General features: G+C 35.7%; 1 protein-coding gene and 2 non-coding genes across 3 annotated transcripts in view; 2 read left to right on the plus strand and 1 right to left on the minus strand.

Moving 5' to 3' along the window:
• The window catches only part of LOC137919404 (BTB/POZ domain-containing protein 19), a 29,268-nt gene extending 9,676 nt beyond the window's left edge, over positions 1-19,592 (minus strand). Inside the window, exon 1 of the mRNA XM_068762472.1 lies at positions 19,170-19,592. Within this exon, the coding sequence (XP_068618573.1) occupies positions 19,170-19,345 (176 nt within the window). The 5' untranslated portion in view covers positions 19,346-19,592. The remainder of the gene's footprint in view (positions 1-19,169) is intronic.
• TRNAE-UUC (transfer RNA glutamic acid (anticodon UUC)) lies at positions 18,865-18,936 on the plus strand. The gene has a single exon. It is a non-coding gene; the product is annotated as a tRNA-Glu (tRNA).
• Positions 19,593-19,831: 239 nt separating the features above from the next.
• TRNAN-GUU (transfer RNA asparagine (anticodon GUU)) lies at positions 19,832-19,905 on the plus strand. The gene has a single exon. It is a non-coding gene; the product is annotated as a tRNA-Asn (tRNA).
• Positions 19,906-20,150: the final 245 nt, after the last annotated feature.

Raw genomic sequence — 20,150 nt, forward strand, 5'->3', positions numbered from 1 at the left:
AAATTAAATATATAATATATATATATATATATACATACACATATATATTATTGAATAATAATTATTGGTATATTTTTTATGGTTCACGGTAAAAGGCCATCGATTCCCGAAATATATTTTTGTGTAAAATAAACCTATGGTGTATGAAACGAAACATTGAAATATACGCAGTATAATGATATTTTCGCTTCGAAAATCTTGTTATTCTAATTTGATTTAATATTCTGTATTACACATGTTAGAAAATATATATCTAAATATAGATATATATTTTATAATATATAGGTCTTATTACATGAGGCAATTAAATCCAGACGACCATGGTATGGAAACATAAGTTATGTATTATAAATTCGGTATAATTCGTATTTATTTATACATTTAATGAATTAAAAAATTAACATAGCTCAAATAGACTTCCTGTGGCTGAAAAGACGATGATGTGATTTTATTGCGGGTCAATAGAGTTTCTAATTGCCTTGTATTGGTCACTTGCACAACTAAGCTGAATATATTAAACCGTTATTGGAAATTTTGCGAAGGTAATTGCAGTAAGTGAGAAGAAATGAATATCTAAGGAAATAGTTTCATCAAAGGAACGTCTTCTAAGTTATTGAATAAAAGTATAATGCAATTTGTCCCGGACAGTCCCGGCCGGGGCTGCCCCGGCTCGCCCCGTTCGAGTTGCGGTAATTAAAATCCAATAATCCCGGTGCAATTTATTAGTGCACTGTTCTTGAGCGCAGCTCTGCCGGAAAAGCTCGCGGGTCGCAGTTGCTAATTTTTCTTTTCACTTTAATTCAATTATATTCATTACTCGTGTATGTTAAGGGAAGAAAAAGAAAGAAAAGTGTGGTAGAAGCCAGGCCAAAACAAAACCATTGTCAATTTTTTGACGTTTTTTCTGCTGGCGTCGTTTCTTTTTTATCAGGTTCTCACTGCTATTCAAATGGTATTTGCAGATTCAACAGGCTTGAGGTGGCACGGCGCAGAGTGAGTCCCCCAGGGGCGCTTGGGCTCGGTTCGCTGTAAACTACTATTTTACCAAATTAGGATGCTGCCGAGCTCTTAGATCGCTTCGGTGACCTCTCTATAGAGTAACTAAGCGCAAGGGCCATCACGAGGGAACCTCAGCTTGAGCTATCACTTGTCAGTAATATCCGTTTAGCATTCCGACACAAGGGCATCCGATGCTGGAACCTGGGCTTGGCTGGTTGCTATTGCCTGCCCGCTGACGTTTGCAGCTCTATCTGACACCGATAACCAGCTCTCATGGTGATCTTAACTTGCATTTACTATCCAATGGCACTATTATATATTTGCATTTATATTTTTATTGGTATATTTCATTTAATTTTTTATTATATTATTAAATTACTATTTTATTCAATGTCGTCGTCGCTTTAATCCATAAACGTCTACTACAAGGCATAGGCCTCCACCGAAGATATCTATGAGAGGATGTACTGTACTAGCCACTCCTGGAGAGTAGGTTGGCGACGTGGTCTGATGTTATGGTTGGCGGAGGAGATGGAGGCTGCTGCCACGCTGCAAACTTGCTTGTGAGCAGTGGCAATCCTATATAATTAAAGTACGAATCATATATTGATATTTCGGGAATGTAACTCACGACCTACACTGGCAACTGTCAATCCTCTACCGCTGAACTATAACTGCTAGTGAATGTAACCAACGGATATATATAAAAAAATAATCAAATAACTTTCGATGCCCTTACTGAAAATTAGCGTTGTACAAGGGGTTAAGCTGCACGGCTGTACGTTGCTGTGCAAGAGTTGCCATTATTGGTACTTTAACTTTTTTGTCTTGCTTATTACAACTATAATAATTCTAGTAATTTGATGCATAATTTATTTGTTATAGTTGTAAGCCAACTATTAACCTTTCTTTTCTCTCTTCTTTTCTTTTCATATTGCCTATTTCGATACTTGTTATATTAAAGCACCATTTGGTAACTCCCGCTGTTGTGATATCTTCAACTCCTCGTTTTCTTACCGTCCACTTTACCAGTAATTATAAAACGTTTCAAGTAGTCAAGCGAGCAATATGACACTAATATAGCAGTAAACGTTGAAAGCAGGTTGTAGGTAGATAAAGAGCTCTGTATTTCCAGTATATGCTGTACAGAGATGTTTCACGGGTAAGCTGTTCATGGTTGTGTCGATATACTGTATCGTCACAATTTTCCATTTACTATTAATTAAAATGGAAGTTGTTAAACAAGACATTTTTATGAAGGTGGCAGCCCTGCGATACGGGTTCTGGCATAAGTTATGTGCGAACTTGAACGGCGCCTAAATATATTGAACTACCGGGCGTCAGGCGTGCTGGTGGACGACAAGTCCTTTTTTGTTATGCAAATTATTTTTTAAAAGCCATTTAATAATCCTTTACTATTTTATGGTTTTTTATACCGCAAAAACACGAACTAGCTTCTAAGACCGGTTAAAATATTGATAATGTTAATGTTATGTATCCGAACAGATAAAATATTTAGTGTGTTTATCCGAATGATGTTGCCTTTTCACATCTTTATCACATTCTCCCTTTCTATCTTGATCGTTGACGTAAAGATAACGTAATAAATAATTATTGTAATAATAAAACATTATTATAATGGAATAGTTTTGATCGGTGCAAGTCGAATTTGAGACAGATGAATAAAGAAGGAAATTATCTATTGTTAAAAAAAAAATGTTGCGTTTTGGTATTCTCGTAACATAATTAGGATTCATCCATTCTTATCATTTGTGTACGTTATGACAGAAATGCCAAGAAAGCCCGAATTATTAAAAACTAAAATCAAATTAAACTTCCAAATAATGGTAAAGGTCGACTTAAATCTGCGAAGGTCCTTGATAGTTGTGAGATCCTTGATTTGAGAAGATCACACAACAAACTCTATCATACTATTACATAAAGTCCTGGTTACTGAGAACAGGACCAGAGTATTCATAGCTCTACATAACGACTTCGTGCAGCATGGCAATACGAAGTGATCTCGTGTTACGGTCGCATTTTAAAAATCGGTCTTTTCTAATTTTATTTAAAGTCGATTTCTACTGAAAATTTCACATCATTATTGTTTCAGCCATACATACCACAGCTGGACATAAACTCCCCTCCTAAATTTCCAATAAGACCGGTCCTCTGTAGTATAAGAAGATTCTGTGAAACTGTTTTGCACTGAAAATGTGTTGCTGACACCAAAATAATTTTAGTGATAACAGAGTTGTTATAAATTCATTTAAAAAACTTTAAAATTAAACGGTTTTTTGATACCCATATTGTGGTGGTTGTGGAAAAATATGTAATACGCCATTTTGTATCGGCGGCCATCTTAGATTTATAATGTTATTGATTTTATTATATTGTATTGTCATCTAAATTAAATGTGTGTATACCAAATTTCAGATCAATCTGACACCGGGAAGGTGCTTAAATTTCAATTTCTAATTTTGACCCAAATAAACAAATTTCGTACGGATCGAACTAAATAAAACCGTTTAAAAATCGTGAATTTAAAAATCTACTTCGTGTATTTCTCCAAGAAATAAATTAATTCAGTTGTTCACAGCGAGGTATGGAGTCGCTCTATTGTAAAAGTATCCGTCCATATTAGTAGGGTCCAGCCTCGCTTCCGAAGTAAATATATTAAAAGAGATGGCGTCCCCGCGGGCGAGGGTATCCAATAACCCGCTCCGATGGCCAATATCATAGCTCGCCGACAATATTTGCCGGCGGCGCGGCCGCGGATGGAGACGCTCTATGAAGCCCCCGCTCCGCTGCTAAATATTTACCGGCTCTTTACTTGCGACGGGCAAATATACGACGGTAAAGCGATATTTTAAATCGATCTCCTTGGACACGCTCAAATAGGGATCCCGAAGTTCTTTACTATTTATGTGAGACGTGATTTTGCTTGACTAGCATGTGGATCAAAAACATAAACAACTGGAATTTTACTTAGCGGGCCTCTCCATGTTTTTCCGAAAATCCGAGATTCGATTTTGAACCATAACAATGTGAACATAGCTAATGAGGGCTGTTTTATGTTTTAAAGTGAAGAGAGTTATGAAATGTAGCGCTGGTCTATTTACCATCAAGGAAAAGTCATTCCATACGGCATTTGAAAATTCCGCGGGTTCGAGGCGTTAGGGCGCAGAGGTCGCATACCGTAAGACTTCTTTTAAGGTAGCGAAGCATGAGGGCTCCCGTAGGAGCCGCTACATACTACTGTTCCACCAGGTTGAAAAGCCGCAGACCTTTTAGATCATTTCAGTGGACGATCACACGATGATAATATCTGCTTAGTAATCCGGAACATAGGCGTTTTCATTTGTATAAGCAATGTAAATGGATCGACGGAGGCAGACCCGAGCACAGCGGTGGAGCGATCCCGTCGCCCCAAATTCCTGTATCAAGCCATCAATCAATGGTAGCGAAATGTAATTAATCGGCGCGTCTCGTCTGATCGCTTCGCAAAATTTACCCAACATCATTAATCAGCGCATTCTGCGGGTGTGCGGTGTTCTAATGGTTGTAACAGACTTACATCAACAGAGATTGTTTTTTTAAACAATTACTTAATGTTCATTTTATAACGATCTTAAGGAGAACAAAACGCTTTGGGCTGCGTTCAAGATATATATTTCTTTCGCTAAGTTTAACTTTGATTCGTACAGTTAAACTTTTGTAGTTTGTGCTGCGGTGATAAGTTACTTGTTTAAAAGCTTTTATACCTGTGTATATAAAGTGATCACCCTGACATATTTTATTTTAGTTCATATCTTTATCGGATTGCATCCGGCCAATAACTTCTGACGGTACAATTAAAGGAGGCGAATGTATAGCTCAGTTGGCAGCGAAAAGTTTTAATACCTATTACTAATCACACTGCATTAAGTGATCGCCCTGAAATATGTTATATATATTTTAATTTCTAGCAGTATAAAGTCTTTTGCAAAGAATTTTAAAAAGCTTACGGAACAGTACAGTTTGTCCTGTGCACTACTAAAAGGAAATATTACACATTACACGTTGGATCATTTTCCACCATCGAAGTTATATTCTAAAGGCACTAACAAAGTAGACAAAGTTAGTATTTATATTTTTTATTTATCCGGTAAGCACTTACCTAATATATATGTTCTGCTCTTATCTGTTTTATGCAGGTTCTCTAGCATGACTTTTTGCAGTTGCTTTGAAATATGGAATGGTATTTAGTTATAGTATTTAGTTATATGCTTAGCTGCAGCACCCTTGAGCTGAAATATAGTTTGCATAACACAATGGTGATCACTCTGACCTAAAGCTAAAATGTACCACTAAAAAGAATTCTCTTCGTACTGTATTTCTGAACTAAGAATATAAACTTCCAAAAAGCAGGTTCATCAGAATTTATAATTGTTTATATCGCATTACCGTAATTATTTTAACGCATGTTCTTCTCCGGTGCTTTTTAAAAATATCAATATACAAGTAATGGGCAGTGCTTTAAGCAAAAAAAGTATTATATGTAACTAAGAGTATCACACAGGAAAATATCCTCTCTCTTACAAAATTATGCAATGTTCAGAAAGCATTATAATCTACCATATTTCAAATATTTCCTATACAGCATAAGGTATAAGGATTCTGTCAAGAGAAATGAAATATGAGCTGCGTAATTTAGTTAAGAATATGTAAACGAAATGGGATAACGGCCCCGTCGCTCGAACACAATTCGTATGGGGCCGCGCGGGGCGGCGCGGGGGGCGCAGGGGGCGCGGGGCGAGGCGGTCCGCCATGATGGATGGAGAAAGCGCGCGAACGCTGACAGCGCGCGAGTGTCGCCACAGCTGATTAATATTGATCGTGCTTAATGCTATTTTGGAATAATCGGTTATATTTTTAGATACAATAAATACATTTAACTACTCTTTTAGTCCGCACTTATCGCTTTCCTGATGATGTAATAATGTAGTATTGCGGTTTTCAAAATGATTACCTCTGTGCTTTTGGGATATTTAAAAATTACTCAAGATTAGTTTATTTGTCCTAATTTTCGTATACCATAGGTATTTAAATTTGAGCTTTATACGAATAACACAAAGCATAAAGTTTGCATCCAATAGGTTGACAATGTCGATGTATTTTTTAAAATACAAAGAAGGTCGCTGGTTACAAATACTAGTCTTATTGAATTATGACAGATTTTACAGTCAAATTTAGAACCTTACGTAAAGTTACCAGATTGCTTTATTACGATTATAAGGTCTAAGCTTCGGTATTTGTTAAGTAATATGGCAATAATTTCAACATTGTGAAAACGTAATATTTTCTTCTATTTCATAATAATGTGTGTATTCCTATTGATGAATTTAACCTTAATATTAAAACAGATAAAAAAAATGAAATTATTGACAAAGAAATTTTTTTGAATGTCACATTGTAATTTAAATTGTTAGATCGTAGTAAACTAGTTCAGCTATTGATGGCGCCCATTTGCAAGTAAATATTTTTAATTACGGTATGTAAAAGGAGTTATAGGTAAGTAGTTTAAAACGCTCGTATGTAAATGACATAGATTCGCACTGTTCACAAACAAAGCTTAGACTTGGACTGGCCTACGGATAGAACCAACAATCCGCAATAGTCCCGCGTTGTTGAATTGACGCGGCTTATACCTGAAAAGATGCGTCGCGACAATAAAAAAATTAAAATTTGTTAAATATTCTTTTATAGTGTGGAAGATTTTTTAAGTGACAACCGAGTTTGAGATTGCTTTATGTATTAAGGACATTGTAAAAGAGATCACGAGAAAAACCGTCTGAGTTCGTTGTGGCAGTTTTAAGTTGAAAAATGTCGTTAGAGGGGGGTTTAATCTCCAATTTCTATCAGATTGAGCTCTTCCGTCATGCTTCTCATGTCGTACTTGAGCGATTGCTGGATAATAACATGATTAAATTAATAAACAGTATAATAATATTAAAGTTAACAACAATATTTATAAATTTTTGTTAAGATATACTTTTCAGAAATTGATCAAATTCGTTAATATATGTTCAAATATTATATAGTTATTTAATATATTGTGAAATTGTAATTAAACATATGTAAATAAGTTATAACATATTTATCATAGTGAAATTTCTAGATTTTTGTGTTATCTGTTGTATTTAAATTTATTTTTTAATATTCTACATTGTCGCGGTGGCTCGGAGCGGCGTCGCGTGTCGCGCGCGACCGCTCCATCAATCATGGCGGACGCCGCGCGCCAAATTATGTTTGTGCTTCTTGAGCGATGGCGCTCGCCGTTTACACAACTTGATGGATAAACAAGCTTTTCTACTCAAATTAATTTCCTTGTCACCTTTATTAAGTAAAACGTGATAGTCGAACTTCAGACAAATAGACGAAATGTTCTTTGGACATTTCTCTTTTACACACGGAATGAATTAGTATATTTTATAACATAAAGATAGATATTAATTATTTCAAATAGGTAAGAAACTCGATAGTTACTCATTTAACGCTAATTGTACAAATTTTTCGTGTTATAATATTCCATATGTCACGTAAAAGCATGAGACTCATACCAAACATGTTTGTCTCCTATATAATAAAGGGTGGGCCAAAAATTTTTGCAAATAGCAACACTTGATTTCTCCCAAACCGTGAGAGTAAGGGGCCAACGGCGAGACGGAGCACATCTCGACGATGTAATTTTTAAAAAATAAATTTTAATAAATGATAATTACGATAAATAAATCATAAACAAAATAGCATTTGTACTTTTATTTCTACACATGTTTCAAAAGTGCAAAAATTTATGGCCCACCCTATATATGTCACGTCGATGTTTTCTTATATTGCTTTGAATATATCGCGTATTAAAGTAAATTTGCTTCAAGGATTTTATTTCGGAAGCGAATACCTTGTCCCAAACAGGATAATTCATTTTTATGTAAATGTATAATTTACATGTGGTAGTTAATTTCCACAAGTTTTAATATTTTAAAAGAATGTATAGATCGCTACTGATTAAAATATTTAATTATTGGTAATAGATCAAGACATATCTGTTGTACCAAATATTAATTATTTAGTTCAACAGATATGTCTTATGAAAGTCAATACAAAACAAGGCGTATGTGAAAAACAGCACTAATTTAACAACGGAAAAAAGCACTAATTTTATTGCGTATGTCTGTAAAATATAAAAAAAAACATTTATATATATATCTATATGTAAACATAATTATACATATATTTTGACTAACAAGTCTGTTTATTATTTACTATATCTATTCTATTAATTTTGTAATATCTAAGAGAAAAAAATGTTTATATATATTTAGTATGAATAAGAAAAAAAATTATGATTTTAAAGTTTTTTGGTTCGTATCGAAAATGCGGATCTTTTCCACCAAATTGGTTATTGTTATATATCTATTGCAATATCAAATATTTGTATAAGTTGGTAAAAGAGCAATTAATTCGGTTGCGTTCTGAAACTACATGACTTCATTACGTTCTGAAGTAGTTTTAATGAGAGTCGTAAAAACGTTTTGAAATTCACAATTAATTGCATAAATCTACGCAATCATCGTTGTTAACTGCATTCATGTGATCGTTAAGGAACTGCACGCGGCGCACTCGCTTTTTGTAACGAATGTTGCCATGTTAACACGGAATTATTAATTCAACTTCGCTGCACGCAAACTAACAGCTCTTCCAAGAATCTCCATGCTTTATTAGCTGGCAACACTTCTTCGTTGACATCGTTATTGGTACCACAGAATGCTTATTGCGCATTACCGTTTACACCTTCACTAGCTTTAAGGTGGGAGAGCTCTGAAGTTCGAGAGCTCGTCACGGGACGTCATTTAAGAAAATGTTATCAGATTTTGAGGCTGAGAAGTGACCTTCATCTGAGCTGTCATTCGACATGTGTTTATCATACTGGTTCCAATATGCCGTAGACAATCCAACCGACACTCGATTGTTTGCTATAATGAAAACTTAAAAAAAAGTGTCTGAATAACAACAGCAACACATTCTGGGTTAATACGCGAAGAAATGTGCCCTCAATAGCGTTAAACACTTTTTAATAAATTATGTATGTATCATTGGTGACACTGAAAATTCACAGAACTGGCCATTTCGAAATAATATAAAAGGAAGAATTTTAAAATTTGAAAACAGAACACTTTTGTAATCTTTTCACGTAAATATCATTTAATCTAGTCACAAATTGGCGGCAATTTGAAAATCAGAATTCCGCCTTCATAATTATTGGCAGTCTACACAATCTCAGTGCAACCTTTCACACAAAGATGACTCTTATAGGTGACAAAATATAACGAATATATAAATTGACGTGTCTTACTGTTTTATAGCTAAAGTTGTTCCAAATTAAAAAAATTTCATCGATCAATTTCTTTTTAATTATATTTGAAAGTCTCTTTATTAAACAGGTAAGAATTACCTTCAATGAAGTGTGAAAGAGCTTCACAAGTGCTAGTTGTCAAGAAATTAGGCAAATAGCATACACTCTTTACAAGTTTGATGTTATTATACAGGTGATTAGTCATAAGTGGAAAAGCTTTAAAGATGTGAATTATATCACACCTATTTTAATCAACCTTTATAATGTGATCACTCTGAAATAAGTTATATTAATTTAAGTTTTTTTTATTGGATTGCGACGGGCCCGTAACTTCTAGTAGTTCTGCGTCTGCAGAGACAGAAAGTAAACTATAAATTTATAGTACGTACTATTTTCATTATGTTATTAATAATTTCTGAAACCATTGATTTTGGACATAGTAGTAGGGCGTGTTACATTATTTGACAGTATATCCACTGTATATTCACCCTTTAAAAGATCTTACACTATATGCAGCAAAAGTTAATGTACCGTAAAGGAAAATTAGCACGATATACATTTCTATTCCGACGCTGTTGCTAGACGCAGTGCTCTGATACAAGGCAGGCGATGGTGGTCTGTAATTTGCGACGAGGCCAGCAGCCGCTCCTGAATAGAGGAAAATTACAAAGTCCTTGCCCGCGCCGCCGCGCCGCCGCCGCGCTGCCACCGCCTTGTAGTTTGCTGTACGTAAGGACCAATTGATGTCTGTTTCATTACGCGCTATTGAATAGCCGGTTTGTTTTATGTTTTTAAATATTAATATTTACGATCTGATTTATATTCAAGCACCGTCGGGGAAGCTGATCGACGAGGTTGCGATAATAAATTCTGACCTGAATCATATTTGTGAGCGGAGCAAGGCTCTAAAGTAAATCCGTGCAGAATGATAGTCATTGTTATCGGCAGCCCTGGAACGCTGAGCGGGGTAAATTGGTCGCAGTTTCCTTGTACAATTTGTGACGATACCATTATCTCATTTAGCGATCATGTTAAAAATCTCGGGTTGTACCTGGATAGAGCATTCACACGGGGAGCTCAGCTTAAACATATTGAGGTCCTTACGTCTGCGGCGTCCTTGCGAAGATTACGCAACTACCTATCCTATCCTATCCTAGGCTATCAAGATTTCACTGGAGGTGTGACTGGATTCAATCCCTTCTCCTTCCAATTTTTGACTGAGCTGATGGCAGCTATATTAATTCTGCTAAAGAACATCTTAGTAATTTCGAGCACCTTTAGAGTATTTGTATTAGGTTCATTTTTGTTTTGCGCAAATATAACCATATTTCTGAATTTCATAATAAGTTCAAGTAGTTGCCGATTCGACTTCACCGGAATGCCCGCATCCTTTCTCTTCTATATAGTATCTTGTTTAACCCGCTTACTCCCTCTCACCTTAAATCTAGATTTTTTTTGCGTGACTCACATGATAAGTAGCTTAGATCATCGAAGAACCTGAAATTGACTATGCCTGCTCATTCTACTATGTTTATGGAGAACTGTTGTCGCTATCAGGTTATGGAATGAGTTACCAGAACCAGTTAGATGCACTACATCGCTGTCAGCGTTAAAAGAAATTGTAAAAGAGCACTTCCTTCGGCTTTAAAATGGGATATTGTGTAGCATTTCTTAATTATTCGTATTTATGTACCTTTTCCACATAAAAATATATTCAGATAATTGTAAGATAAAAACTTTTGACTCTCGTTGAGGATCCAGAAATAAACCAAAATGGATAACAATGCAATGAAAATCACATTTGATTCGAAATACGATGGTCTTTATAAGACTTCCACAGAAGTAATAATTATGGCACTAAATCTAACAGATCTACTAGTTTATAAATCTGAATAAATATAACAAAGAGTGATCATGTAAAAATATTTCTGAGTTTTTTGTGGGCTCTTCTCAGATCAGGATGCGCTTGGAGGCCTCGTAGCTTTAAGTTGAAAGATGCCATTATAAGAGAGTACAATCTGATCGTCAGTTCTATCAATTTGGACTCTTCTGTCAAAGTTCTCGTGATGTATACAAGTGAATAAAGGAACAGTGGGAAGCAAAAAACATTTTATTTATGAAAAACACTCGTTTCGTGTTCAATTTAAGTTATGAACACAGCGGGCTCGCGTCGGAACTGGGGCGGGGGGTGGGGGTGGGGGGCGTAACTGGAAATAATTACAGCTTCCCGAATCGAAACGTGTCGCGGAGCAAAAAGAACTTAAGCAGGCGCCACTCCGCGGCAAACGAGAAAAGTTAGACCGGCCGCGGCCGCGCGCCGTGCGTCGCCAACTGCGCGTGCCTCGATCTCCATTGAAGTTTAAATTTCTCAATTGAACACATTACAAAGTAATATAGGTCTGGCGTAAAAATCAGGGAGGAGTCAATAGCCTCCCTGATAAGCGAAAAAGAGACCAAAAATTCACTCATCACCCGCTGTAAAAAAATTATAAATAATGCTATAGAAAGCAATAAAAAGTAAATATTGCAAATAAATAAATAATAAAGACAAAATAAAAGCAAAATAATATATAATACAGTGATATAAAATAATTATAGAATCTAAGTAATAAAAATGTGATATAAAATAACAATGTAATTTAAGAAAATGTAAAAAGAAATGAGGAATGAATGAAAGGTGATACAGAGCAAAAGGGAAAGACAGTAGAATTGTGGAATGAAAGAATAGACCGAAAGACAATGTGAAGTATGAAAGAAGCGAAAGAAATATTAAAAAAATCTGTGAGAAATTAAATAAATTTGCCCAAAAAGTCCCTGTCCCACAAAAGATAGGGGGTACGAGAGGCCCCCAATAGCGGGGGCCATAAAAACAAAAAAAAGTAATATAGGTTGTCACGTAATTTATTATTACTGGCCTTATATATTCTTTCACATTATTTGGCAGTTGAAATCCTTAAGTGATCAATGTTCTTCAAAAGAAGAATTCCGGTAGAGTCAATTTTGAAAGCAATTTATACTGTGATCAAGAAGAAAGATGAAATCGTCATTTAAAATCGAGGCCACGTCCAAAAAATCAAAGATTTGTACCTTGAAAATTGTGGATGGACAATTACACACCTCGCTCATAGTGCTGGAATATCATTTGGCTCAGACCATTTTGAAGGATGTTTTGTCTTTTTTTGCCAAAAACTCGACTAATATCTTTCCGTAATCACCATATTAGCCTAATTTGGCTTCGCTTGACTTCTGGCTATTACGCAAACAACAACAGAATTAAAGGTCTCGAAGGCTATACCGGAAAAAGACTATTCCGATTGTCTCGATGAGTGAAAAAAGTGTTGGCAAAAGCGAGTTTTATCGGAGTGGGATTACTTGGAAGGAAATAAAATTGATCTGGAAAATAAATCAGTAATTCACATTATTTAAATTCTATTATTAGTTATAAATTAAATTAAGAATTGATCTATTGTAGATTATACGATATTTATGGCTATATATAAATCAGCTATGAAATGTGTGGAAACGTCTATAAATGCTTCTGCCATTAGGCCGTCAAACCTTCTAATCACACTATTTCATAAATATTATCATCACTATCACTAATAAGATAAGAACACCAGAAAACCACAATTTAATTGAAACTAGAATCAATTGGCTCCAAACGCATTCTGTGAGTCCTCAATAAACATTCTTTTCTTGGGCTTCACTATCTCTATCACACTTCATACTAAAATATTTTAAATATAGTTGAGAGCATATCCTGAAAATCCTTTCTTCGTATCCCTCACCGCTAAGGATTGTGACCCTTATTTGAAAAATTTTGGCGCACTATTTACGACACATGTGCCGATCTTCGGTGTAGTGCAGAGTTCCTCAAACTTTTTTGTGTCGTAGACCCCTTGCCATGTTTTTCCGTGTTGGGTAGACCCCCTTTTTACCTGATATTGACCTCCTGTAAATTTCTAACTGTAGTGAAGTTTAGTGTATGTTCAAAATATATTGCGACCACAAAGCGAATACCAACATCCTACAACTTACACAATTTTATAAACATTAATAATATTTTTTTACTTCATAGGTACTTTTATAAGTAATGTAAATGTTTTGAAATTATGAGATAGTATGATGTAAGTAAATAGGTACTATCAGTGTATGTTTTCAGATCCACTATCGTGGACCCCCATTTTCATTTCATGGACCCCCAAATTTTTTTCGCTGACGTAGACCCCTTGCATGTTGTCATAGACTCCTAGGGGTCGATATAGACCACTTTGGAAATCACTGGTGTAATGCATCAAGCGAGGTTCGGACCAGCGCATGCGTAGTCTCGTGGTCGACCAGTGATTCAAATATATTTATTTATAAATTCTTTTAATATGGCAAAAATGACCTTTACTTGTATTTTATCCATTCGCATAAAAGTTTGATTAACACATTATTTTAACTGACGTGGGGCTTTTGTTATAAATTTACCGTATACTCAATACGGCACACAAAGAGATGTAGAAACAGATTGTTGTATACCCACACGACACATTCTCTATTTGTTCGTAAGTAATTTAACAAGTGTATTGTATTAAGTTTAATTTGAACCGTCGCGTGGATCTATTGTGCGGCTGTCGCGGCGAATTCTAACAAAACACCGAAACCGCAGCCCCGCGCGCCGGAGCGCCCGGCTCGATGACGTCACGTCGCAACATGGCAGCCGACGCTGAACAAAGCGCGCGAAAATACAGAGTTTCTTAATGACTACCCGCATCGCCGCAATCGAAGTTGTACTGTCCGAACCGGTCGGTTTTTACGGACGCTGTGCGTGGTATTTAAGCGGTTTTATCTGGAAAGCGCTATTCAAATGTACTTTATAAATATGCAAGCGTCGTTATATATTTTCTAAGCAAAATTCTTTTCATAGATATATTTTATTTATATTAGATGTTGATGCAAAGGAAAAGTGCTACCAGTGTGTACCTACTAGTCTACTGTTGACTCATAAATATATGCACATAGTCTTTTTTTACGTGAACAAAATGGCTTCTTTCATCAGTAATATATGAGAGATCCTTTGAAAAGTTTTCACAATTCCCCAGCCCTGTCAATGATCGCCGCTCATGCAGCCTCGTCTAAGGGAAAAAAGTCTCCGCTTTTATTCCAAAGAAATGCGTGCCGGCATCTATCGAACTTAACTTCCCGGCTACTTCAACCAGCGCATCGGATTCCCCTGAGCTCCACGCCCAGAGATCAAAAGGACCAAGAAAGTTACAGGTGATTCTCAGCTAAGTCGACGGATCTGATTTTTATCTGTACTGCCAGTCATATTATGGCCTATGAAGATGATTAGTTCCCTCAGGCTCTTCGCCGCTGTAGCGAAAGCAGATAAACGTAACTGCCCCTTTTCCACTAAGAGCGGAAGCATCATGAAAATAATCCACGATTCAACAGTACTTATAAATGCCTGTTTGAATAAAGATATTTTGAATTTACATATATAAAAGGTTAATAAAATATAGTGGTAAACCTGTAGGAGTTTGAATAATAATATAAAGTAATTAAAAATCATGTGAACATATGTAATTTTTAGAAATAAATATAACTTTATTCTAAAACTAAATTGTTATGACATTTAATATACATATGTATGGTTTTTGAACGTTAGACAGCCAGCGCCATCTATGGTGGAAAAGGATTACCACCCGGAGAGTTAGTAATTTACTTTTAAAATATTGAAGCGATGTTACACAATTCCGGAAGTCATTTGAACTTTTGTTAATTAGATTCAAATTATTAATGGCGTAATGAATTTTTATACAAGAGAATATTGGTTAGCAGCCATCTTTCGCGAGGTCAGGCTTTTTATTGTTTGAGTACTTTCTCCATAATTTATAGCGGAAATGAAGTCGCAATGATGAAGAGAATGAATGAAGAAGAATGCTCTATTGACCTTATTTTTAAATATTAATTCATCCACTTCAGCACTACCTTACTAGCGTATCATCAACCGAGATAAATTTCCGCTAAAACTTAAAGAAAAACAATTATAAATAATTCGTTAGGATTTATTCGATGTACAACATCGGGACGCTTTGCTGTGTAAGTGCGCCGTGTTCGCTGCACTTCCCGTGTCGTGAATAGAGCTGAATTATTGCCATTGCAGGAAATTGCAGCGTGCTGCCGGTCAATATTGAGTCAACTGCAACGACTTCAATTGACCGCACTTCAATTTCTAATTGAATAAATCTTACAATGTGGCATTGACAACACTTATCTTTATAATGTAACGTTATCAAATCGTATTGACTTTGTTAACTGAAGTACACGAGAATGTGAGTTTCGACTTTTCTAAAACTTGTTAAAAGTGAGTTCTGCTACACAATGTGTAGATTTCTTGTATAATAAATTAACCAACGTTGAGGTACTGGAGATGTGTGAATTCTGATGATTGAATTGGACATAGACCTTGGCTCCTTGTAGTTGTAGAAACTACATAGCCACATCGTCAGCGGCGCATCGAAAAGGGGAATTCCACAGAAATATAATTATTAATATAAATGGTGCGAAAGAGAGCACTCCACAATACTTCTCAGCTTGTGATTGACAATCGATTTTTATTGGTCGAACATTGTTTTCATAGTTTTAAATCGGCATAAATATGGGCTAAGCTTGATATAAGTCTAAGTAACCTTACGTTCCGTAAACTCAGAACCGATGAAGTTGTAAAAGCCTCGCGCTAACAGCATCAACTTCAACATAAAAAAAATTTGGATATACAGACTTTGGACTTCGTGTGTTTATTATCTCCAAGACCTACTGGCCCTAGGAAGAAACCCACAAAGTGATCCAAGTTATGTTTGGAAAATCCCAAGGAAACCGTGAGCGTGGCAGTTCCCAGATCAAGCTATTGCTGCATCGTATTACTTGTGCTAGAAGGAACGCAGGGGCAGCACTTAGGGGAGTGAGGTAAAGCAAGGTAAAAGATAGATCCAACTGGAGAACCGGTGCAAAATAATAACTAGACTATATATCTTAAAATATTGGAAAAATTTTGGACACCTTAAGGCAGGAAAATTTAGTTTACTTTCATTTAATAATTAGCTTAGGTGTATACTAAATACTATACGTGGAATTAAATAGTAGAAAAACAGTAGATTGTTAAAACTAATCATCGACTATGTGACAACTGAATAACTCAACTTATTAAGAGAGAGAAAGAGATTTTGAACCAGATTACCACAAGAGAGTTTGCATTTTATTAGACTATGAAGTATAATGGTCACACGTTTAAGCAATTTCCAGTTATTTTGAAGGGTTTTCATTTATTTTGTACGTTAGACTTAAAAAAAAATTTGAATAGATTTTGGTAAACCATTTTTATCCACCGCACAAAAACACATTAGAGTATACTTAATTTTTAACTTATTTTTCAAAAATCATAGCCGGTTCATCTCTTACCCTCAATACAAATTTAGGAGGAGTGATATAAAAAATTAAAATAGTTTGTGTGGTGACGCTAGTGTCCGCAATTTCGTATGGATCCAGGCAGATGTTAAATTTACATGTAAATAGACGAAATTATTCCGGGACATGTGGTCCAGTGCGGCGGCGGAAAAACTTAAGTTGCTTGAAGTTGGCAAGTTATGCCGAAAGTTGGACGGCGCGCGCGAGGGCCGGAGCTGTGAAATCAAATAAATGCATCCCCCGCCGACACGTCCGCCTTGCAGCCATCATTGTACATCGCTTTCTTGTCAGCTTGTGTTCAACTATCCAAACATTTTATATTAAATTACGTAAAATTATTATTAAAGTTTCATATTTTAATTATCCAGAAGATGTAGAATATAATAATTTTTATGTTTTTTTATATTTGCATCTGTATTACAAAAAAAATATAAATCACATTATATCTATACAGTACAATCATTTTAAATGTTGGAACCCTTTTTTGTATCATATTATAATAATTGTAAATATTTTTGTAATATTTTTACTACACTGATTGTTTTTTGTACATTAATAAAATAAAATAAAGTAAAACCAAAAATCTTACGTGATTCTTATTACTTTCATTGGTTAAATTAATTTTACCAAATTGACACTCGTGTAAATGTTGACTATTGTTTCACATAGATGGCGCCTAAATAAAACTGTATATGCAAATTGTTTCCGAAGGAATAGGTTATACTAAGTTTGTTTATTTTGTTTTAGCCAGCAGTGCGTGGGTGCTTCGTGTATCCGGCGGGCACATCTGCGGCCGGCGCGGAGGCTGATGGATGCGGGAAGTTGCGCCGCCGCGGCCAAGTTTCGCGCAATTAATCTCACTTGCCAGCGATAAGCGTTGCCTTCTTGTTATTAATAATGTACTTCGCTGCATTAATTTCACGAAACTTTGCAAACTAATTTTGCCGCCGCGGCGTTTTTCCGCTGATTACGCTCCGTACAGAAACCGCATCGTAAATAATGTTAATACAATTTAATTGATCAGTTACGAAAGTTACTTCGTTTTTACAAACGGCCGCGGTCTGTGATTATTTTGTTTGCTTATCAGGATTCCAATAAGAATATACGTTAAAAAGTAAAAAGAGATTTTTTTTCTGAGTAATGAAATAAATACGATGAAAAAATAAGTCGTTTTCGAGGCGTCAATGTAAAATGGTAATTTTTATTTGCTACGGGAGGTCCTTTTTGTCCCAGGACAATCGAGCGATAAGTAAATAACTTATGGATCCGGTATAATTCAACAATCAAAAGTAATTCGGATTTAGTAAACTAGAATTAAAGAATTAGGAATAAAAACTAAAGAACTAGAATTAAAGGAAGAAAGTAATATGCTGAAGATTTCTTAAAGTTGTCAAGTTTTTAAGATAAATACTAGTCTTCTAATTATTACAGTTCATAGTACATTATTAAATTCTATAAACTTACTGTGTACCGAAAATAAAAATGTACAGAATAATGTGTCTATATTTTAAAATAGCGCCATCTATAGGAAGGCGTACAAACATATTTAACACGCTGTGGAAGTAGCGCCGGTTTACTAGGAGCTGACGGATGTGGGTTTATTATTAAAAGAATTACATTGAAATTAAAATTTATGAAGTAACGATGAATATTAATTCAAAAATTACTCCTTTAACATGGTTGCGGAACTTGAGGCGCACTCCATTGGGTAATTACGGGGATTTGACGCCGGGAGCGCTAAAATGAATTTGCATTTGCAAAGCCCGCCGCGCTAAATTTATGTGCATTCATGAAGCGGGATAATTTCTTTGCTCTTTGCCGGAGTTTCTAAGCGGGCAGCTAATTGAATAACATTAAGCTTATACGAGACCTGAACTACATAATATTAAACTTTTTGATAGAGAAAAAAAATCATACATATTTCAGTCGTTTTTTTAATTATTGTAATATATTAAATAACTATTTATTATGATTTTAAGTATTATATACAATTCTACTATTTTAATAGTATCACTAAATCCCGTATGGTCTAGTGGCTAGGATACCTGGCTTTCACCCAGGAGGCTCGGGTTCGATTCCCGGTACGGGAAAACCTTTTTTCACCTTTTGACAATCTGTATTTATACTTTTTATATTACTTTACCAAATTTATTTTAATATTAAATGACTTAAGAATAATAAAAAGGAAAATAAATATTAAGTAAAATATTCCCTAGCGTGAAAATACGCTTGGCGTATATTTCTGTAGTATCTCTTATAGGGCGTTCTCAAAAGCCTTATCTTTGGGTATTTATATGTTATATATTTTACGAGATGGGCTCACCTGGCCAGCAATATAATCCTATGGGCAAAGACCTTCTCCTCGGAGGTGCCGAGGATGAAGACCAGGTCAGCAGAGTCCTGGTCGTCTGCGAGTCGTTGCAGGTCGCGCAGGAGGCCCGGTAGCCCTGCCCGCTCTACAGACGCCGTGCAGCAGCTACCAGCCACCCGGCTACCCATCGCTGCTGACACTTTCTTTTTTCTGAGAATTTTGACTCCGTCCAAACACAGCCACAAACTTAATTATTGTCGATACACTTCGTTTTATGACAATACGCTATGAACAATGACTCACTTTGAATGATTTAGAACCGTAACAGTTTATCCATCGATAAATACTGTAATATTTATTTCACTAATGTATTAGAACTAAAGTTGAAGCTCAATTCAACAGTTATTTTGTAAACATAACCTCAAAGTGAGAGCTTCGAACAATATCTTAGCGAGTACACGAAGCGTTTTTCAACTGACGGCTCGATGTTGAGATTCTCCCGAGATTTAGAGCGCTGTGTGATATTTCTCGACACGGCTTTCTTGTGTCTTTCGTTGCAGGTAAAGGTACGGAACAGGTTTGTTTCTCAGGTAGAATAGTTTAACTATATATTTGTCTTTGTCATACAAGATTGTAGTTTTAATTCATGATAATTTTCACAAACTTAACCACAAGCCTCCGTGGCGCAATCGGCTAGCGCGTTCGGCTGTTAACCGAAAGGTTGGTGGTTCGAGCCCACCCGGGGGCGAAACTTTTTGTAGTAATTTTTTTCATATTTAAACTTATTTTTAAATTTATATTTATTTATTCCTAATGAGTACTCACATACAAAGTATCCTGGCATCGGTTAACGCGGGCAGCTCGTAAATAGCCTCGCTCCTTGTTATATCCCAATGGCCTGCTTACTGTTCCATAACTCATCCGACCGTCCAAATAAACCAGTGATTAATTTGCTTACACTGCGCCCAATGCACTGTTACAGGCGCCCACGTG

This window comes from Battus philenor, unplaced genomic scaffold, assembly GCF_028537555.1.
Source record: "Battus philenor isolate CCGP_79_NKW_IND1 unplaced genomic scaffold, ilBatPhil1.0.hap1 SCAF_16, whole genome shotgun sequence".
In the NCBI taxonomy this organism is placed as follows: domain Eukaryota; kingdom Metazoa; phylum Arthropoda; class Insecta; order Lepidoptera; family Papilionidae; genus Battus; species Battus philenor.